General features: G+C 38.6%; 1 protein-coding gene across 5 annotated transcripts in view; it reads right to left on the reverse strand.

The window, feature by feature from the left end:
• Window positions 1-280: 280 nt before the first annotated feature.
• Window positions 281-23,759, reverse strand: part of LOC126285303 (serine/threonine-protein kinase Tao) — a 175,861-nt gene continuing 152,382 nt past the window's right edge. For all 5 annotated transcript variants that reach the window (XM_049984596.1, XM_049984598.1, XM_049984595.1 and 2 more), the window contains 3 exons: window positions 8,467-8,649; window positions 8,171-8,289; window positions 281-8,048 (listed from right to left, as the gene is read on the reverse strand). In XM_049984596.1, coding sequence (XP_049840553.1) covers window positions 7,928-8,048; window positions 8,171-8,289; window positions 8,467-8,649 — 423 coding nt within the window. In that variant the 3' untranslated portion in view covers window positions 281-7,927. The remainder of the gene's footprint in view (window positions 8,049-8,170; window positions 8,290-8,466; window positions 8,650-23,759) is intronic.

The raw sequence follows: 23,759 nt of genomic DNA on the forward strand, positions 1-23,759 counted from the left end.
TTGAGTGCTTTTGTAATATTACTTACTCTGGACTCACACCAAAATTTGTAGTTCTGGTATTAACATAATGTTCCTGTCAATGGACAATACAGCTGTCAATATCACACACAATAAGCTAAAATATAAGAAATAAAAAGAAACAAATGCAAAATAGATGCACTCAGGATGGTCGGCTCTATCTTCCACATTTTAAGCTTAAAGGACACAGTGATAAACAAGTAACAACATGCAAGTTGTGTTCTGAAATTATTTAAGTTTCTTTTAAATTTCAAACAAAATATAGAAACAAAAATGATTTTTTATTTATCATTGGCTTTCTATAATTTTAATATATATCTTTCAAGACAATGATCACATGCTCAAAACGTGAGATACTGTTGGATGCTTATAAAACAGCATAAAACTCATAAAAACAACTTTCTTTACAATAATCACTCATGGCTCTATCTTTTTAATCACTGTGTAATATGTAGCAATACAGTTATACACGAATTAATTATACAATAAAGTTTACAATAAAAAAGATTTGACTTTTATTCTCATCTGAGTTCTAATTCTGACATCTTCACATTACAGTGATGTGTAAGACATTGCAATGTGTGACAGTCAAAAAGGTTTTAGCACTACTCACACTCTGTAACATTTTTTGGTTTTAAAATATTACAAACTCTTGTACAAAATCTGGTTACTTTAATGCAGTTTTTTGGACATGTAACAATGAGAAATCGTTAAGCCCTTTATCTGTCGTCTTTTCTTGGTGAATTCTATAGAAAACAACAAAATCTATTTGCAATATTTTTCATGAAAGAAGATTAAGTAAAAACTTTAATTTAATCAAAAAGCATACTCAGTTTGTTGAATGTAAATATCAATAGTCCATTCTTAGTAAGTAACCAAATGGATTTTTCAGTGAAGAACTGAAATGACACAAACAGTATTAAAGGGAAAATTTACAACTGTTGATAAACATAACCATAAGATAACAATAAAACTTTAATGGAAGCATAGATGACTGTACATTTTTGATTTGTTATGCTTTTGAATAAAATAAACATTTACATCTAACACAAATGTTTAAATAACTGTACAAGCTTTTACTTTTAATGACTATCCATACAGCTGCCTTCCCAATTGAGTGATTCAAAATAATGAGAAGACAAACAGTCTTAACCAGGAAATATCCAAAAAATGATGTTCCCCTGGTCTCAAAAAATATTAGACTTCAGCAGCTAAAATACTGAAAATTGTGTAAATGATTTTATCATAAATCCTATCTATTCCTTTTTATTAAAAAGGAACTGCATCACATGTTCGTATAAAACAATATGTTCTATGAAGAGCTCATGAATTACAAAGCTTAATACTTTACATTGTTCCGGAGATTCTCAGAGGATGAGTTTTTTGAATTTGACTGACAAACATGTTCAATAGAAATAACTCAGAATTACTTCGAGTCACAGTTGTCTCACAACACGTAATTACAACACTTCACATGTATAATATGTTGACGAATGTGGAAGCACTGTATGATAAAACATCACAACCACACTATGATACGGCACACAAGCAATAAATCATTTCCACCAATATCTGCCTAAAATATTTCTTTTGAATGGAAATCTACAATCATGATGAGAGAATTATATTACAATATTTAATATCTTTCTGTTTATTAGATCTTTTTCTACATAGTGTCTCACAGATAATAAAACATAAGTGACATTATCACAGATTACACCACATTATAAGTTTTTTTAATTATGTAACATTCCTCATTCTCAATTCTACATACAATGCCAAACAAATCAAAGGCAGTATACTATATCACATTAGCTCATGGATCAAAAAGTGTATTCATGTAACTTGATTTTTTGTAACAATTATCGAAACTGTCTTCTTTGGTAATGAAATTTTACTACTGCATTATGGTTTGCAATTTTGAAACACTGCATCTTTACACAGCAGAGTTTTAGCAGAATATATGGCATATTCCAGAGAATATAATAGAATAGAAAACAACCAACACAAAGACAACTAATTATTAGCTTTAGTCTATAGTCACACTTTTGCCTCTAGGTCAGTAGACAAAAGAAAACTGCGACTGTAGACAAAAGAAAAATAATTGATTCTGAATATTTGTTGGAAATATATAGGAAGTCTTATGTTTCATAATTATTGTGTGAAACAGAGCTGTGTAATTAGTAAGTAAAACTGACAGCCACGAGAGCTACTCAACAACACACTGGAAAATTATGTTTCTAAAACACTATTAAATTAATCAAATAATGCGAAGTCCAGGATGGAAAAAAAAAAAAAAAAAATCCAAGATTACGAAAAAGACAGGCAGCCGTTCATCTTGTAGCCGAAACGTCGAGTTGCAGACAGGTGACCAAAATGGCTCATGCTAAACTTTTACACACACACACACACACATACACACACACACACACACACACACAATCACTGTCTCTAGTTCCGTCTCAGTGGCCAGAGACAATGGTCACAAGGGTGTGAGAGTTTTGTCTGTGTCCATGTTTTCTGATTTAGAAGAAGGCCTTTTTGGACTGAAAGCTCAGTGTTTAGAACTCTTTTTGTTGTGCCTGCCTATGACTCAATATCTCCCGTATATAGTGAGTAGCATCTATTCTTTCCATAATATTACAGTTAAATTAGTGGTATTCTGTGTCTCTAATGCAGATAGAAAAAGTTATGTCGAATACTGAAGGTCATTCAAATCAAAACAACAGGAAAGACATATTGCTTTACCAGAAAAGCAAAAGATTTACATTTATCTTGGTTTGGAAAGAGCCAAAAACAATGGAACAAGGCAAGACAAAAAACAAAAAAGGAGTTAGAAGAGGCTAAAACAGAAGTGGAATAATAATGGGCATTTTTAAAGAACAGTTAGTTCACTCCACATAATTTTGTTACTGTTTCCTTGAATGTGTAAAGTTAATCTATAATTCTTTCCAAATGCAAAGAAATCTCAAAGAAAGTGCTTTGTATTTATAAGTGAGCTGACAAAAAAAAGTACTTCAGCAATGTTTTATCAAATTTTCTTCAATTCTGGCAATAGGGCATGTGTTTTTACAGCTACAAAGTGAAATTATCTTTTCTATGCAATGAGTGACATACTTGCTATTTCAATATTAATTAGCTCCTGATATTCAAGAATGTAGCAAACAAAGTAGTCAGGTGGATGTTGCAGTAAAACTACATAAATTATATTTAAATAGAGGGGAAAATTGCAGAAACATTAGGAACTAGTAGTAAAGATAAGACGCAAAACAGTCTCAAATCATAATGTACTGTACTGAATGAAGATAAAAAGAATTCAAATGCTGCTCACATCTGGAATTAATGAAGACTGAAGCTATAGGTTCAAGCAATTTTATGCTGTAAGCTAACAAGAATTAGGTCACTTACTGCTGCATTGTTGTAAGGTATTTACAATTTTTGTGTTCTGTAACTTATTAAGCAGTGTTTAATGATTTAATAATGGAATCAGAAGCAGTAAATGGTGCAAACAAATCGTAACAACTTCAGTGTAATTAGATGGTTCTGTAAAATCTGTCACAGTCATGTAAACATATAAAGAATTAAAATGTGTTTCCTACTAAAATCAAGAATAATGTACACTATAACACAGTTACTCTTATCTTTTAAGCACATCCTTCTTCACTGCATGTAATTTATGCCTCAGGCTTTCCTTTCTGTTTGCTAGGTAACCTGAAATAGTAAACTTTTGTCATTCCCTTGCGGAAAGGTATAAATCCTCCACAGGACAACCTGAATAATTTTTCACAATTCACTGCAGTGTGTATCAAACAGAAAATGTGTACTTGCTATCTCTTATTAAAAATGCTCTCAGCTCTTTTCATCAGATTTTAATTGAGTTTTCCTTTGTTAACAAACTTATACATGGGATCTTCTCAATAATGATACACACTGAAAAACAATTAAAAGTGCATATGATTTTCATTATTTTCTCTATCTGTTACATGCAATGTCACAGAAATGTGAAGACATTTGAAGATGAATTCTGAACTTTGCCTAACTGTTCCAATCTCTCTCTAAACAAATTTTAAAAATTGTAAAGATGACAATTTTTACCAAGAGATCCTAGAACAAAGGATTTCGCAGATATATTTACCTTGGGTGGCAGTTTTACTTATACACTAAAAATATGGAACTGTCAAACTGACAATTCCCACAACTTTACAAAACATCAAAGATGTTATTGAAGCAACAACCCAATCTAATCCCAAATGTGTTTACCAGACAAAATACTTTTGTTTACACCAAAATAAACAATGTTGTGAATTATTACACAGTTTTTACCCAAGTTCCACCTAACAATATTGTGTTGACCTCTTACTATCAGTTTCAAAGCAGTTACACAACAAAACTGTGTCTGAATGCCCAAATATAGGGAACCATCTAAATAAACTTTTAATGCTAATTAACAATTCTCATTTCTGCATGATTTTACACTAAGAAAATAACAGGGAGCCTTAATTACAATAACCTGGTCTGAAAATAATAGCCTATTCCATCTTTGAAATATTCTAGTACTGGCCTTAAGAATGCCCTGTTCTTGTGCAATATTTTCAATGCCATATAATTGAATTAATAAGTGCATGCAATTGCTTTACAATTTGCTCTAGTTTTCTATATTACTTTGCCATACTATGGTGAAAATATTATGTCAGTCCTGCACAAGACTTTATGATAAACCCTTGACAATATTAACTTTCTTCACAAAGCAATGTATTCTGTAAATGGTAAATTTCTACTACGGATAAAATATTCAGGTATTTGAACTTCTCCAATGAAGATGACAGAAAAATTACTTGGAAAACAAACTACCTGCCAGCCACGTTACAACTATTAGAAAACTGCAGTCTGTTGCTTACATAGACCAGCCAGTTGCAATTGGGTGGAGAGAAGAAAGTGAATTTGTGAGAATACCACCACAAAATTAAAATGCACTTCTGGAAGTGAAAAAGAATTATCCTCTATTGACAACATGTGAATTCTCAACAAGCACACCAAACACAGATCAATTAAAACAGAGTTACTTTTTCACAATGAATTGTACATGAAGTACAACAATGTATTTCCATATTTCGGTGATTCATGTTCCCTGAATTGTCCCTTAACTATTACACTGAATTTAGTGAGGAAAAGTATGACATTATTCATTATAAGAATTAAAATATACGAGAGAGCCAGAAAATTACAGAAGACTTGTTGTCCATTGTCAGATAATCTTTTTCAAAGCTTAATTATATAAACTGGAAACATTATTTTGAAAATGTAATTTATGAAATGTATGCACTAAATGAAAGTATATATTTTTACAGAGTCTATCCAGCAAACTGTTTTGTTAGTGCCATACTATCTTCCCAGTTTTTCTGAAATTTGATAACTCCACCTGGACAAATGGGACAGGTGCAATGTTCTCATGAATAACTAGCATCGGTAAGAAAAAAGAGGGCATGCATTTTAAGTAGCTACATTAAAAAAAACTGTACACAAACTACAAAGCTCTTCCGCAAATAAAAGTGACAATCAAATGAACAGAATAATACGGGAATTATATGAAATAATGAAAGACTATATTTGAGCAAACACATGGCTGTTAGGAAATGAACCTTATGCTTATGATCACATCTTTTAGAAGGTCAACCACAATATTTTTTGGCAGGTATTGCAACTGTGGCAAAGATACAGCCACAACTCATAGCTGATTACAAACAATGTCACCCCACCCAAAAAAAAGTCTCCCAAATACGAAGCTCAAGGATATGATCATGCTGTAGGGATAGAAACACATATGTTTTGATATATGCATAAAACAATAGACACAAAAAATTTGAATTTACTTATTCTCTCAGAGAATTAATACAATGACTGGATTTTTGAGCTTTCTGTAAAATTGTTGATCCCAAGACAACCAACGATAGCTAAAAATTGTAGTAAGCACCAAAATCTATTTAAAAATTATGTACTTTATTTACTTATGTACATCTTTACATGGCAGATGAGGACAGCATATGTCTTGCTGAGTGAATTGATGCCACAAAGTGGCTATGTGAATGACTACATATGAAAAACATTCAAATATTAGCATGTGTCAATCACTGTATGTTATTTCAATGATTACATTTCATTTCAGAAGACAGAAAAAATTATGATAAGCTATGTGTCATGGAAAATGATACAATAAATAAAACTTAAGAGCTCTGCAAATATACTACCTTTGCACAAGATATCATCACACATTGGTAATACAAAGTGATAAAATGTTGGTAACTAACTTAGTCACATTTGAATATTTTTACATCAACTTCAGCACACCCACTGGCGATAAAAAGGCTTTTAGAAATGTGGCATTATTGTTACAACATCCTGTTGACTTTTACGAGCAACAATTTTCTGTCACCGCTACACCAGTTTAAGGTTTTCATCATAGTGTTACTGGGTGTTCAATGATATTTCTTTTTGATTATGCTTCATATAACTATTTTAATCCACCTTCAAGTACTCTGCAGGTATGCATCAAACCCTACAGCATTCTCACATTACAGGAAGATACTTTAATGCAAAGCTTTAAAAACAGTCAACGTTGAACAAATAAAGTGGAGAATTAAATAAGTTTCAATACAACATGGGCCTAAATCTACATCAATATTATGTTGTCCAATAAGGAATCATTTTTGGGAAACATTAAGGGGGAAATTAACATTAATTTTTTTTCTAAAAAAGATGATTACAATCTCCAGTTACATATTTTTCCTTGCCACCTCTCTCTGCTGAACGACTGAAGCTTCTTTCCCCAATACAATACATCTGCATTATGTTAACTTCTTTGTTACTTTCAAATATGACATACAACCGTGTAAATTTCGATTCACATGCAATTCAGGATTCCATCTGTATAACTGAACAATACAAATTAATACTAATTTCACAAAAAAAGAGGAGACAATCATAGTACCATAAGTGGAAGTAATGGTATACCAGAATCTCTCATAAGCTGTTTACATGCATATGTTGCACATATTCTTTTAAGCACAATAAAAGATTTCCTCTGGTTTACCTTAGACGCAAGGGAAAGGGAGGGAAGAAAAAGGTAAACAGGAAGTCTATATAATAATACAAGACACAAATTCTGTTTATTTTTGACTTAGGATACTGCATACCAGATATGGTGGTTCAGTATCTTCCACAATTTTAGGCTGATTCTAAAGTCCCATAATGTGTCAATACACTTAATCAGCATGTGACAGAGAAATTCTTTCTGAACAGTACCGTTTAATTCACAGAATTAAAAAATTATAGAAGCCGCTATACTTCTTCAGTTTTGCAAGCACTTGTGAGTCTATTACTGGAACAAATGGAATGTTACACTGCTTTTATAATAATTGACACAATGAAACTTAGGACAACCACACTGTCGGTATCGTACAAATACATCTGTATAATTATCTATCAAACAAATGCGCTGTAAACTGAATGCGCAATTGGAATAAGAGAACATTACAAGCTATGCAGTCTGTATAATCAAAATGCTCAGTAGCTTTCAATAGCCAAGGCTACTGCCCAGTAATTAAATAAACACAAGTAATAAAATAGTCTCATAACCAATTTCCAAAGAGTAAAACTGGCAGAGCACGGGGAAACCGTCAATGCTTCTTATTATAAGAAATACGAGACTGTCAGTCAAATTCTTAACTACATCCAACACCTGAGCTTGCATTTCTCTGAATTCATACCACTGCCATTTTTTGCTCATTAAATTATTTACCTGTGCTGGCTGTTAATAGCCAATTGGCACAGGGCAAAGGTGGGTACTTAAATGGGTGGCAGATAGGAGCTTAGGTGGATTTATGAATGATCAAGGGAAATGATCAAGCATATGCTAAAGACTTCCAGGCGGGAATGATGTTGAACTATTGCTGTGTGCAAGGCTCAACATGCTACCTGAAAGACTTTCTTCATCAGGATAGGCTTCCTTTGGAGCCTCTGCTATTGCCAGAGCACTGTAAATTAAAAATAAATAAATTAGTTAATAGTATCACAAGCTGTTGTATTACAAATGGAGGAAAATTAAAGGCTTTCAGAACCAATGAACATATTGGACAGTTATTATACTAATGTTCACCTGAATCCAAGTCGAGCAGACTCCTCATCAAACTGTTCCAGTTCCCTCTCATGTCGTTCATGCAACAGCCTAATCCTTTCATCTCTTTCTTGCTCAAACTGTCTAGTTTCCACGTCCATCTAAAAAGAAGACACAGAGTTATTATCCCATTCCCTACTAAGCTTATTTCTGACCAGTTTACATGATGTATTGTACAGATATGTCTGTCTTGTTTCCAATGTTTCAAACACGACCTATCGTAGCAATGCATCATAGGAAAGCGATGAAAAATTAATTTCAAGGTTGAAGTTACAAACCTTTTGCTCAAGTAAAGCTCGTCGTACGGACACACGATCTTCTAGTTCCTTTCGTTCTCTATTTCGTTGCGCCTCTGCTTGCATTTTATTCTTTGACTGGTAGGCCATTAGGATTTCCAGCTCATAGTGTAGACGCTCTTTCAAATGGTGGCATTCCACCTCCTGAGACTCATCAAGCCGAATCTGCAGCAAACCAATTACATCATTGGGTAAGTATATTGCCAAAACACTGATATGTTGGGAAAATATCCAACATTATGAATTGTATAATAAAACTGCACGAACTGCTACCTTTAATTAAAATTTGATTAACAGTGCATGTGTACCAATACACACACACATACTAAAATAAGAGTCCTTGCCATTAAGACACAAAATATATACTACATTGTGTTTAAATACCTAACTGTTAAGTATGCCCACACCTAAACAGCAGATGATGAGCAACAGATAAATTTCAACAAAGTCAATTTCCACAGCTGAAACTTTTAGCTTAGTTAAAAAATATGATTAAAATATTGTAAGTACTTTACTTCTGAAGAAGAAAATATTTGCTACTACCAATACTCACAGAAGGAATAACAAAAATATTATGAACCATACAAAATTATATGTTTCAGAGCCATATTAAATCTCAATGGCCTGTATTCATCTTCACAGATAAGCAATATTATGAAAATGATAGATTGCTACTCACCACATGGAAGTGTTATGCCAAGATGTACCTAGGCTTTTCTGGATGGGCTGGATAATAAAGAGTATAGTCAAGTTTTAATGCTGACAAGGAACCCTCGATAGTGAGATTGCAAAAGGCTGATGATGTTTATGGTATTCGACACCCTCACATATTTACTACCATGCAGTCTAATATTGGTTACTAATAGCAACAGGTCGTGTTTTGTTTTGTTTTTAGGTACAAAATCAACTAGGTTCATATGCACCCATGTCATAACTGTAGAACGTGAAGACAAAGTGAGGCGTTAAAAACGATTACATGTTAATCCCAATCGACTGAAGAGAAAACAGGGACATCATGAAAGGTCTACAAAGTATGCCACAGAGAAACAGAGGTCCTTAACTAAAGATTAAATGCCCTTCACCATATTGCTACAACGGATAAAAAGTAAAACATGGTTGACAGCCCGCACTTCGTTTGCTAAAATGTCCAGTAACTCACATGGCAAGCACAACTGAGAACATAAGTGGGTAAAAAAAGGCATGCCATCAGGAAATGGCAGAACATCAAAGGTTGAGGGCAATGAGCACAAAGTAATCGGGGAACATCATGCATCATGAGACAGTGCCCGATATGCAACCTAGCTAAAATAATCCCCTCACGGCAAGAGGGCCGAGAGCAGGTTGTCAAAGTCACTGGGAGAGGCTTAATAACCTGGAACTTGTTCCCAAGAAGGGAGGACCAGCAATGATGCCAAAGTGACACCAGCTGCTGGCAGACAGCAATACAGAGATCATTGGAGGGAATTTAAGAACTAGCGGGTTGAGGTACGAGAACTGCAGCTTTAACAGCAGCATCAGAGATCTCATTTCCTGTCAGACCAATGTGGCGAGGAACCCACATAAACATCACAGGGGCTCCCTCAAGACTGATCACGTGTCAGCTTTCCTTGACCTACAGCACTAAGGGATGGACAGTGCATAGCACACAGAGGTTTTGAAGGGCACAGAGAGCGAGCAGATGATGCAACTGAAAATCCTGTCACTGGATTTACTGAGTGGCCTGATACAGGGTGAAGAGCTCTGCTGTAAATACTCAGCTGTGTTCCGGAAGCCGATATCGAACAACATAGGTGCCACTGATGAAGGTGCACCTAACACTACGGTCAGTCCGAGCACTATCAGCTTACACAAAAGTACAATTGCAGAGTTCTGTGCTGTAGCGGCACAAGTTACAGCCAAGTGCGGGCTGGATTGCAGTGAGTTACGCATACCAGCAGTTGCAAAGGCAAATAGAGGCCACAGGGGTGTAGAACTGCCAGATTAGGTACACCCAGCAGTTTGCATGGAGCAAGTCACAGGCAGAAGGGGGCCACTGGCCAACCTAGCATGTTACGCATACTTGAAGCAAAGTGGCATTTTAGTAAAACAGCCACATATAAATAGGTGTGCATTTCTAACTAGATTCATTCAAGTGTGGTAGCTCCCCTGGACGGTGCGGTGTGTCACACTGCCGGGCTACATGCAGCAACAGATGTAGCCAGTGTCCTAGTTCACGATGGGTCGTTGGTTCGACCCTCTGAGGCCGATATGGGGTCCACAGCCAGCCAGCGGCAGGCCACTCTTCAGCTCGCTACTGTGGGCAGTCGTCTCGGATCCCGACACACGCTGGGGACATCCCGAGACAAGGGCCGCAGATTTGAGAGCCGGATCGCAGGCGATTGCAGTTGCCGCGATTTCAGCTACCCCAGTGAGGAAGAAAGCAGGTGCAGCCCTGACGACGCAGTCCTACAAGGCCAACACACAAAAGTGCATTGCGCTGGGGCAATGGTCCCAGCATTGTAGGACCCTGTGACACAGACCGACGTGAACGGGGCACTGTAGTGGAAACTAATAAATCATTTGGAAAGTTTTCAACAAGTTTTAATATGGCAACTCCTGGCACCCATCCACTACATTCGCTGCCTTCCCACTACATTTGGTCACCCTACAGTCACCACTACAGTGTGAAAGGCTGAAACTGAAGAGGATGATGATGATGAGAGTGACGCAAGAGTAGTGTCCTTAAGATACAAATGAAGGCTAAGGCGAACACAGGCCACTGCAAAGAGCCAAGGTGCTGAAGGGTTCACATCCCTCAGAAAAGTGGCAGGTAGTGTGAAGTTAAGCTGCCGGAACAAGAGCCACAAGTGAACTCCAGGAGGCAACAGAGAAGACGGACATGCCCCATACTGGTGATCAAAGGAGTCATCGAAGAAAGAGGCATTGCATGGGTGGCCATACATGACAGGCAGACAACATGCATATTTGCTGACGAAAAAGTCAATGATAAGACAGCAGTAGCTCATCAGCTTCTGCGAAAGTTTGATGGCATGTTGCACAGCTGGAGGAGGAGATAAGGATGCTATCACGATGCTGTTCGATTTCACAAGCGCGGTGCTAAATTTGAGGTCGCATTTCTGCATGGCCACATTCTTCATGGAGTGAGATGTAACTGAACAGTACTGTAGTTGCCAGATGGAAGAACGTAGGTTTCCAACTAGTCAACAACTTGTGAGCGACCAGGTAAGGCATTTTTTTATTCACCCTGCCTTCTGGACAGCCCGCTCATCGAGATACATGGGACGTTCTCGGTAGGAGGCGGTACGGTCACCATTGCAGTTGATACAGCGGGGAAAAGGAGGCAGACAATTGCCCTCATGAGTTTCATTACCACAGGTTACACATTTGGCTGGGTGTCGACAGGATTCTCTAGTGTGGTTGTACTGTCATAACTTCAAAGCCTGCTTTGATGTTTGACAGAAGAACCACTCTTCCAAAAGTAAGGAAAAACGTACCCGTGGGCAGTAAGGATGCATCTAATTTTTCATCACCTGCATCTAATTTTTCATCACCCAATAAAGTGCAATGACACCCTGATCAGAGAGGTATGTTTGGATTTGTGCCTCAGTGAAAGCATTGAGCAGCCATCACAGGAAGAATTCAGCATTTGATGGGCCTCGACACAATGAGGATGGCCATACAGGAATGAACATGCAAGCAGTTGTTGCGCTTGAGACTCAGATGTAGTCTCCAAAAGCAAAGTGCCTTTTCATAAGCAAGGGCAGAATTTCACAGGGCCAGCAATTAGATCAACACCTTTCTGAATAACAAATGGATTTACCACTGCGAAGGGTTGACTGTCTTCAGTACGAGAAACAATGAAGCACTGTGGTGCAGCTGGAAGGGTCTTTGAATCATTTGCCTCATTTCGTTTATGTTTGGTAGACAATGATGGCAAAAAAGACCTCCCGAGCACCCGACAGAAGGGCCAACTGGAAATTTAGGAAGGTAGCTGCTGAGGCAATCACCCCTCCCTGAGAATGGCCATTATTAGGGGGTGTGTGCGAAACTTACATGTCAACCAGGGGCTGAGAATTATGCGTTACCCAGTCACCTGTTATGTGTCAGATGCATGGGCTGGCCTTCAGGAATGAACGGGGAGTAAGAAGAAAATGAGGAACCTCAAACACTGGAACAAAGGATGGAGGAAGGACAGGGAAAAAAAAGAAAGAAAGAAAGAAAGATAGTGGAGAGACTGTTGTGATATCAGGGACTGAATATGCAGAACACACTTCCAACAACATCCCAGACATTTTCCCCAACATAAAGAAAAAAGAATAGCTAGGGGATAGAATTCCGCACGGAAGGCAAAAGACGCTGCAAAGGCTGGTGTCCCGTGGTAGCCAAGCATGAACCCACCAAAGCGTGGCGAGCCCCCTGCGGTGGCAATGGGAGTGGGACTGGGAGGGGGTGAGGGGCGGAGGGTACCTGATAGTGAGCACAGCATGAGGCTACAGAGCATAGTTGACCTGCTTAGTCAGTAGGTAACTCTCAACAGTGGTGCAGTGCTGGTGGTGTTGATACAAAGTGGAACAATAAACAGAGCAAACACTGAATTATATCTACAACAGTAGTTGCCACAGTTTAGATTTCACCAGAAAGAACCCAAGGAATTTCACTGAGGGAGAAAGAAGTGGGATATGAAATATTTGCTTCTGTAACATGAGTTAGTGGAATGTGTTGTATCATATACATTCGACTGTATGGATAATCCACAAGAGGACTGCAATGATGACGATATGTGCTAAATAAGTGAAAGTAATACTGAAATAGATGTCGAGCTATGTAGTTCATCATCCTTGTTGGGCAGAGAGGCACAAATTCCATCTCCAGTGAAACATAGTAGAGGACATTCGTTGTCCAAGGTATAAAAAACAAACAAACAAGGGAAAATCCAGGATGGAATGTATCTGCAGCTCATGGTCTAATGGCTAGTGTTGCTGCCTCTAGATGATAAAGCCCCATGTTCGATTCCTGGCCAGGTTGGGGGTTTTCTCTGGGCGGGGACTGGGCATTTGTGTTGTTGTTATCACCACCACCACCATCACCACCACCACCACCACCATTCATAACAGTGGGTAGATTGGACTGTGGAGAGGAAAAAAAACTGGACTGTGTAAAAACTGGGCATTGACGACTGGTCAGCTAAGTGGGGGGGGGGGGGGGTGTAATTAGGGGGTGGGGGTATTGGGGGGGGGGGGGGGGCGAGAGCACGCACACGTGCGCACACGCACGACTTTAGTCTCAGGCAAGAGAGTGGTTTCAGTTGCCTGATCTTGCAGTTATTTTGTGTGTGTGTGTGTGTGTGTGTGTGTGTGTGTGTGTGTGTGTGTGTGTGTGTTGTGACGGTCTTTTTGTTGTGCCTATCTGTGACTCAGCATCTCCACTATATTGTGAGTAGCAACTTTCCTTTTCATAATATTGGTACAAAACATAATTACATACATGAAAAATCATCCACAGCATAATAAAAAACAATTATGAACAGAATTTAAGTAACTCCACAGCAATGTGACCTGTAGTGCATAAGAACAACTCTGGGTATTCAAGGGATGACAAGATGCACTTGCTATAAAAGGTGGTGTCTGCACGTTTCAAGGATCCTCAATACAGTTTATGGGATATGCATGACAGTGACTTACTACTTTATGCACATCACATTGCACATAACATCTACATCGACTTGAAGTGCAGCAGTGGACATATGTGTAACTTCAAACAGTGTTAATGAAATGCAAGATGTAGTTTCAAACAAAGTGTCAACTTAATGATGAATGACAAACTGTAGAATTGACCCGAAAATTTTTAGATGATATAAACAAACTTAGCCCATCGTTTGGCAAGGGATTTGTTTTCAACTTCGACCAATTGGGATAGAAGGGGAAACGCATGTGAAAGAAACCGTGGAAATTAGAGGTACCAAGAGAGTTGTAAATGTTGGTAGGTGCCACCACAACTAACTACTGCCGTCGAATATATGTAGCGCTACACAGGAATGCTTTGCAAGCACAAAGATAAATACTGGCGCCAAAACCTCTGCGTCAGTAAATAAATTAAAAGAAAAGGTAGAAGAATGTAAACATTATGCCATGTATTCTTTCGTGTTTGCTGCTATCTCAATTAAATTATGTCTGCCTAATAAACTATGAAACTAGAGTGAGACAACACAAAATGCAGAAGAATATACATATCATGTCATGTTTATATTCGTATTATTCTTATGCTTAATGGTGATACAGTCAGAAATGAAGCACGGCAACTGACTAGATTTTTAAATCTAAGATGACTAATTTGTGTGCAGAATGTAATGTACTAAAGAGGCGTCTACAAAGATTTACAAACGGAGAAAAATTTTCACTAATCTCTCGTTCAGAATGTCTTCTATCATATTCATTCTATTATTTGGTTCTTGTTGATCATTATTAAAGAAAGCAGCAGTGTAAGTAACAACAAATAGCAGTCTCTTGCCATTGTTATGTCAGAATGCGTCAAACAACGCATGACGCATTAAAATAATGCAATTTCAGCTTAGAGTGACGTAAACACCTATAACAAAGAGAACAGCGCTTATCAGGTCAAAGAAAAATAAGCAATTGATTCGAACCAGACGAGGCATGTGGAGAAGGAAGGGTCCCCCGTACAAATAAGGACGGAGCGCCTGACACATAGCAATGGCTACTTGGTAAAGCTTAATTGTTAAGCTTTTGTTTGATTTGGAGGTGCAGTCTAAAACTTTTCTCTCCCCTTTAATTTCGCGTCTCATTTTTCAGGTGTGGCTTAGATTCGAGTAAATACGGTATTCTCGTGTGCACGATTTTGCAAGGGTTGTAAAGAATATTTATGTCACATCAAGCAAGAGTGGGAAAATGGGCATAAGAGAACTAGAACTATGCCATGGGCACTGCTTTTGGCCAACAGATGGTCAAAACAACTTGTGATGACTTGATTCCTGGTCTGTGTATAAAAATCATACTCTTTTAAAGCAAACTATCCCTCCTGCAAAGTGAATGACATTGCAACTCATACCACCTGAAACCAATGGTCAAATTCAGCCTCTGGATGCTTGTTTTTTCTATGCCTATAAAACATATTTTTGCAGTATCTGCAGCTGCGCCTTAGAGGACAACCAGTTTCATGGAAATGTCCATGATAGACTGTTTCCATGTCGTCACATTCCATCAGCTCTCATCACTCAGTTACACCAATATGATTCTATACACATTCTTTTAAGAGTGGATACCTAATTGAACACCTTGTATCGTTTTTATCTCCCAAGGAGTACACCTGCAATCTTGGTGGTCCAAGCCTTTGTAATCACTGTGGCACGCATTTTTCATTTGGTGTTCATGGTGCAAGTTAATGAGTTGTTTCCAACATTTCTTGAATGCTGACGATGTTAATTTTGTGAAGTGTAATACATATAATACATATATCCCATAGAAGGTTGATCTTTGCACCAAAGGGACACTCATTTTCTGTCACCCTCCAGATGTACATGATGAGTCATTAGTATAAAAAAAATTTATGTCACAATTGTTGACACAACATTTTCGCTTGAGCCTTACTAAAAGATTGAAGATGCAATCTCGCACTTAAAGGGTTCCTTGTAAGATACACCCAGGCTAATCATTAGACAGTGGTAAGGCATGCTATCTCTTCATCATTGTTCATTAGTCTCCAGTGTGATGATGTTCCTGCCGGTCAGACATGAGAAATATTATCAGATTTGGAGGGCCGTTAGTAAACCTAAAGGGCTGTTTCACTCTGAAACTGAAAATGTAGATTTTTTAACTTGGAATTTAAACCAGTACATGCATGAAACACAAGATGCAACCCTGATTTCCCATAAATGGTTGGAAATCCTATGTTGGGATTCCAGACCAATTTGGTCAAGGGTTTTGGAGTCGACTGGACAACAGCATGCAAAACAGTGAACAACATTATGGATTAGATAGTTTTGGAAGCTCACAACTGGATTTGATTCCTGTCTAAAGTACAGGAAATTAACACAGGTAAACTAGAACGGCAAAAAATATTTTAAATGCCAACTGTTATACAGACTCCAAATGGCAACCAAATAGATGCTAGAAAACCAGCATTACATAGTGATGAACACACAAATCGTGGAAGTTATGCCTTCTGTTAATGTGCAGAATGGCCTGACAGCATGCACATGCTACAATATGGAGATGTAGCCCAATTAGAAATATAATTTCAAACTACAATGGGGCTGTTTACTTGCTGACTTGGCAATTCATGGTATGGAATATCTCCTTGGTTAATCACTCCACTTGCCAGCAGGAAATACTGATCAGTTTTAATTCAACTTACTGGACACCAGAGGGAGAGCAATAACGGAGAGGAGCCTTTGGTTAACTGAAGCAATGATTCCTGAATATTGACAAATGTATAAAACGTTTTAGTGTGTGTCTCCAACCTAATATTAGCATGGGCTGTACTGCACAAAATCTCTAAGCACCCGAAATACCACATTCAGTGGAGGACAGGAAATATGCTCCTACTGAACAAGAAGAAGAAGATGAGATTCCTGATGAAGACAAGCCTGCCAACAGACAGCTGGAGAGCAGTGGAAACAAGGTTTGTGGTGAACAGAAGTGGCTGCAAGTGCTCAGATTTACTTAGCTGTAATAAGCAACATGTAAGTAATGTAATTATAAGTAATAGTTGTTTAATTACAAGAGATCAACAACAATGAACAACTTGCATTTTTATTTATTTCTTTCAGATAATAAAGAAATGGGCATGCTAATACAAAACATTTAAGAACACAATATTTGAGTAGATTTGTCCTCTGCAGCTTTTTATATCTTTTTCTTTTCATTCTGTATTTGAAGATTCTGTAATTGCAGTTGTTTCACAATACAAGTCTCTAACATTGTGATAAGGGTAAGTTTTTGGTTTCTTCAGTTACATACGCTGTAAGGGCTTTCATTTGTGGAATGTGCGTTGAGGCTGTTGATTTTGATGCCACAGGAGCAACAACTGGGCACATACCCGTGTATGACTGTCTTAATACCAATAGAAATAGCTCCTGGAACCTTTCTAAAAACAGGATTACCTTTCTGGAAGAGCAAAGCCAGTAAGTCCTGTTCCCTATCTGTAAGTTTAACCAGTTTATTTCCTGTTTCTTCCAGATCAGTTGTCCCTTTTATTTGACTCTTCATATTAATGAAGAACTTATTAAGCAGTGCAACACTGTACTTGAGCCAGCTTAGTGCTAGTATTCTTGTGCAACAGTATTCCATGCATTCTTCTTTTCTGACACTACTCTCAGTATTGTAGATTTTTATAACACAATCTTCCTCACATACACAGTGCTTTGTCAGCTGTAGTCTTGTCGTTATCTTCATTTTCACTGGAAGACATGTTGATAATTGGCTCTTAAACCAGCATGACCTGCACCTCATGATCCTCTCTAAATGCAACTAATGTTTGGTAGGAGTAAAATGGACCGAGAGGATAGGGGTTGAGGTAGGGTTGGAGGGCAGAAACAGAATAGCTGTGATTTGTTGCGAACAGGCAAACGCTGACTCACAGTGAAAAACAAGACGTGTCTTTGCCCATGGGTTGTATTTGCCTGTAGAAATCCCTCGATGTATCAGAACATGTCCTACCAACCGATCCCTTCTTCTAGTCAAGTTGTGCTACAAGCTCCTCTTCTCCCCAATTCTATTCAATACCTCCTTATTAGTTATGTGATCTATCCATCTAATATTCAGCATTCTTCAGTAGCACCACATTTCGAAAGCTTCTATTCTCTTCTTGTCCAAACTATTTATCGTCTATGTTTCATTTCCATACATGGCTACACTCCATACAAATACTTTCAGAATGACTTTCTGACATTTAAATCTATACTTGATGTTAACAAATTTTTCTTCTTCAGAAACGCTTTCCTTGCCATTGCCAGTCTACATTTTATATCCTCTCTACTTCGACCATCATCAGTTATTTTGATGGAGAGCTGCATCAAACCAGTCTCAGGACTGAAGACCACAAAAACAACACAGTTATTTTGCTCCCCAAATAGCAAACTCCTTTACTACTTTAAGTGTCTCATTTACTAATCTAATTCCCTCAGCATCACTCGACTTAATTCAACTACATTCCATTATACTCGTTTTGCTTTTGTTGATGTTCATCTTATACCCTCCTTTCAAGATACTGTTCATCCCGTTCAACTGCTCTTCCAAGTCCTTTGCTGTCTCTGACAGAATTACAATGTCATCGGCGAACCTCAAAGTTTTTATTTCTTCTCCATGAATTTTAATACCTACTCCGAACTTTTCTTTTGTTTCCTTTACTGCTTGCTCAATACACAGATTGAATAACATCGGGGATAGGCTACAACCCCGTCACACTCCCTTTCCAATCACTGCTTTCCTTTCATGTCCCTCGACTCTTATAACTGCCATCTGATTTCTGTACAAATAGTAAATAGCCTTTCGCTCCCTGTATTTTACCCCTGCCGCCTTCAGAATTTGAGAGAGAGTATTCCAATCAACATTGTCAAAAGCTTTCTCTAAGTCTACAAATGCTAGAAATGTAGGTTTGCCTTTCCTTAATCTTTCTTCTAAGATAAGTCAAAAGGTCAGTATTGCCTCACGTGTTCCAATATTTCCACGGAATCCAAACTGATCTTCCCCAAGGTCGGCTTCTACTAGTTTTTCCATTCGTCTGTAAAGAATTTGCGTTAGTATTTTGCAGCTGTGACTTATTAAACTCATAGTTTGGCAATTTTCACACATGTCAACACCTGCTTTCTTTGGGATTGGAATTATTATATTCTTCTTGAAGTCTGAGGGTATTTCGCCTGTCTCATACATCTTGCTCACCAGATGGTAGAGTTACATTCATGATCTCCTTGGGAGTTATAAGTAGAGGGAAGCAATATATTCGATACCTCATCCAGAAACGGCCCTCTCGAAATCTGGCGAGCAAGCTACACCGCGATGCAGAGCACCTCTCTTGCAGATTCTGCCACTTGAGTTTGTTAAACATCTCCATAACGCTATCACGGTTACCAAATAACCCTGTGACGAAACACGCCGCTCTTCTTTGGATCTTCTCTATCTCCTCCGTCAACCCGATCTGGTACGGATCCCACACTGATGAGCAATACTCAACTATAGGTTGAACAAGTGTTTTGTAAGCCACCTCCTTTGTTGATGGACTACATTTTTTAAGGGCTCTCCCAATGAATCTCAACCTGGTGCCCACCTTACCAACAATGAATTTTATAGGATCATTCCACTTCAAATCGTTCCGCACGCATACGCCCAGATATTTTACAGAAGTAACTGCTACCAGTGTTTGTTCCGCTATCATAGAATCATACAATAAAGGATCCTTCTTTCTAAGTATTCGCAACACATTACATTTGTCTATGTTAAGGGTCAGTTGCCACTCCCTGCACCAAGGGCCTATCCGCTGCAGATCTTCCTGCATTTCGCTACAATTTTCTAATGCTGCAACTTCTCTGTATACTACAGCATCATCCGCAAAAAGCCGCATGGAACTTCCGACACTATCTACTAGGTCATTTACATATATTGTGAAAAGCAATGGTCCCATAACACTCCCCTGTGACACGCCAGAGGTTACTTTAACGTCTGTAGACGTCTCTCCACTGATAACAACATGCTGTGTTCTGTTTGCTAAAAACTCTTCAATCCAGCTGGTCTCATATTCCGTAGGCTCTTACTTTGTTTATCAGGCGACAGTGCGGAACTGTATTGAACGCCTTCCGGAAATCAAGGAAAATAACATCTACCTGGGACCCTGTATCTCATATTTTCTGGGTCTCATGGGGGGAAAAAAAAAGTTGGGTCTCACATGATCGCTGTTTCCGGAATCCATGTTGATTCCTACAGAGTAGATTCTGGGTTTCCAAAAACGACATGATACTCGAGCAAAAAACATGTTCTAAAATTCTACAACAGATCGACGTCAGAGATATAGGTCTATAGTTTTGCGCGTCTGCTCGATGACCCTTCTTGAAGACTGGGACTACCTGTGCTCTTTTCCAATCATTTGGAACCTACCGTTCCTCTAGAGACTTGCGGTACGCGGCTGTTAGAAGGGGGGGCAATTTCTTTCGTGTACTCTGTGTAGAATCGAATTGGTATCCCATCAGGTCCAGTGAACTTTCCTCTGTTGAGTGATTCCAGATGCTTTTCTATTCCTTGGACACTTATTTCTATGTCAGCCATTTTTTCATTTGTGCAATGATTTAGAGAAGGAACTGCAGTGCGGTCTTCCTCTGTGAAACAGCTTTGGAAAAAGGTGCTTAATATTTCAGCTTTACACGTGTCATCCTCTGTTTCAATGCCATCATCATCCTGGAGTGTCTGGATATGCTGTTTCGAGCCACTTACTGATTTAACGCAAGACCAGAACTTCCTAGGATTTTCTGTCAAGTCGGTACATAGAATTTTACTTTCGAATTCACTGAACGCTTCACACACAGCCCTCCTTACGCTAACTTTGACATCATTTAGGTTCTGTTTGTCTGAGAGGTTTTGGCTGCGTTTAAACTTGCAGTGAAGCTATTTTTGCTTTCGCAGTAGTCTCCTAACTTTGTTGTTGAAGAACGGTGGGTTTTTCCCATTCCTCAGAGTTTTACTCGGCACGTACCTGTCTAAAACACATTTTACAATTGCCTTGAACTTTTTCCATAAACACTCAACATTGTCAGATCAAAACGAAAATTTCTGTTCCGACACTGTTAGGTAGTCTGAAATCTGCCTTCTATTACTCTTGCTAAACAGATAAACCTTCCTCCCTTTTCTTATATTCCTTCAACGGCCTTATGATCACTGATTCCCTGTTCTGCACTTACAGAATCGAAAAGTTCGGGTTTGTTTGTTATCAGTAGGTTCAAGATGTTATCTCCATGAGTCCGTTCTCTGTTTAATTGCTCGAGGTTATTTTCGGATAGTGCACTCAGTGTAATGTCACTCGATGCTCTGTCCCTATCACCCGTCCTAAACATATGAGTGTCCCAGTCTGGTAAATTGAAATCTCCACCTAAGACTATAATATGCTGAGAAAATTTATGTGAAATGCATTCCAAATTTTCTCTCAGTTGTTCTGCCACTAATGCTGCTGAGTCGGGAGGTCAGTAAAAGGAGCCAATTATCAACCTAGCTTGGTTGTTGAGTGTAACCTCCACCCATAATATTTCACAGGAACTATCCACTTCTACTTCACTAAACGATAAACTACTACTAACAGCGACAAACACGCGACCACCGGTTGCATGCAATCTATCCTTTCTAAACACCGTCTGTGCGTTTGTAAAAATTTCGGCAGAATTTATCTCTGGCTTCAGCCAGCTTTCTGTACCTATAACGAATTCAGCTTCGGTGCTTTCTATCAGCGCTTGAAGTTCTAGTACTTTACCAATGCAGCTTCGACAGTTTACAATTACAATACCGATTGCTGCTTGGTCCCCGCATGTCCTGACTTTGCCCTGCACCCTTTGAGGCTGTTGCCCTTTCTGTACTTGCCCGAGGCCATCTAACCTAAAAGACCGCCCAGTCCACACCACAGAACCCCTGCTACCCCTGCTACCCGTGTAGCCACTTGCTGCGTGTAGTGGACTCCTGACCTATCCAGCGGAATCCGAAACCCCACCACCCTATGGCGCAAGTCGAGGAATCTGCAGCCCACACGGTAGCAGAACCGTCTCAGCCTCCGATTCAGACCCTGGGCTGGGGGTTTGTCAGGACTGGCTCTCCCAAAGCCATCAGCAGTTCTAATGGAATGTTGTCTACTCCGAGGGCCTTGTTTCGACTCTCAAACTCTGTCAAACTCTTCACACAGTACTGTATCTCCCATTTCATCTTCATCTACATCCTCTTGCATTTCCATAATATTGTCCTCAAGTACATCGCCCTTGTATAGACCCTCTATATACTCCTTCCACCTTTCTGCTTTCCCTTCTTTACTTAGAACTGGGTTTCCATCTCAGCTCTTGATATTCATGCAAGTGGTTCTCTTTTCTCCAAAGGTCTATTTAATTTTCCTGTAGGCAGTATGTATCTTACCCCTAGTGAGAGAAGTCTCTACATCCTTACATTTGTCCTCTACCCATCCCTGCTTAGCCATTTTGCACTTCCTGTCTATCTCATTTTTGAGACGTTTGTATTCCGTTTTGCCTTCTTCATTTACTGCATTTTTATATTTTCTCCTTTCATCAATTAAACTCAATATTTCTTCTGTTACCCAAGGGTTTCTACTAGCCCTCGTCTTTTTACCTATTTGATCCTCTGCTGCCTTCACTATTTCATCCCTCAAAGCTACCCATTCTTCTTCTACTGTATTTCTTTCCCCCATTCCTGTCAATTGTTCCCTTATGCTCTCCCTGAAACTGTGTACAACCTCTGGTTATTTCAGTTTATCCAGGTCCCATCTCCTTAATTTCCAACCTTTTTGCAGTTTCTTCAGTTTTAGTCTACAGTTCATAACCAATAGATTGTGGTCAGAGTCCACATCTGCCCCTGAAAATGTCTTACAATTTCAAACCTGGTTCCTAAATCTCTGTCTTACCATTATATAGTCTATCAGAAACCTGTCAGTATCTCCAGGCTTCTTCCCTGTATACAGCCTTCTTTTATGATTCTTGAACCAAGTGTTAGCTGTGATTAAGTTTTGCTCTGTGCAAAATTCTATCAGGCAGCTTCCCCTTTCATTTCTTAGCCCCAATCCATATTCACCTACTACGTTTCCTTCTCTCTCTTTTCCTACTACCGAATTCCAGTAACCCATGACTATTAAATTTTCTTCTCCCTTCACCATCTGAATAATTTCTTTTATTTCATCATACATTTCTTCAATTTCTTCGTCATCTGCAGAGCTAGTTGGCATATAAACTTGTACTACTGTAGTAGGTGTGGGCTTCGTATCTCTCTTGGCCACAATAATGCGTTCACTATGCTATTTGTAGCAGCTTACCCACACTCCTATTTTTTTTATTCATTATTAAACCTACTCCTGCATTACCCCTATTTGATTTTGTATTTATTACCCTGTATTCACCTGACCAAAAGTCTTGTTCCTCCTGCCACCGAACTTCACTAATTCCCACCATACCTAACTTTAACCTATCCATTTCCCTTTTTAAATTTTCTAACCTACCTGCCCGATTAAGGGATCGGGCATTCCACGCTCCGATCCGTAGAACGCCAGTTTTCTTTCTCCTGATAACAACG

The sequence above is a fragment of the Schistocerca gregaria genome, chromosome 8 (genome assembly GCF_023897955.1).
Source record: "Schistocerca gregaria isolate iqSchGreg1 chromosome 8, iqSchGreg1.2, whole genome shotgun sequence".
Lineage (NCBI taxonomy): Eukaryota > Metazoa > Arthropoda > Insecta > Orthoptera > Acrididae > Schistocerca > Schistocerca gregaria.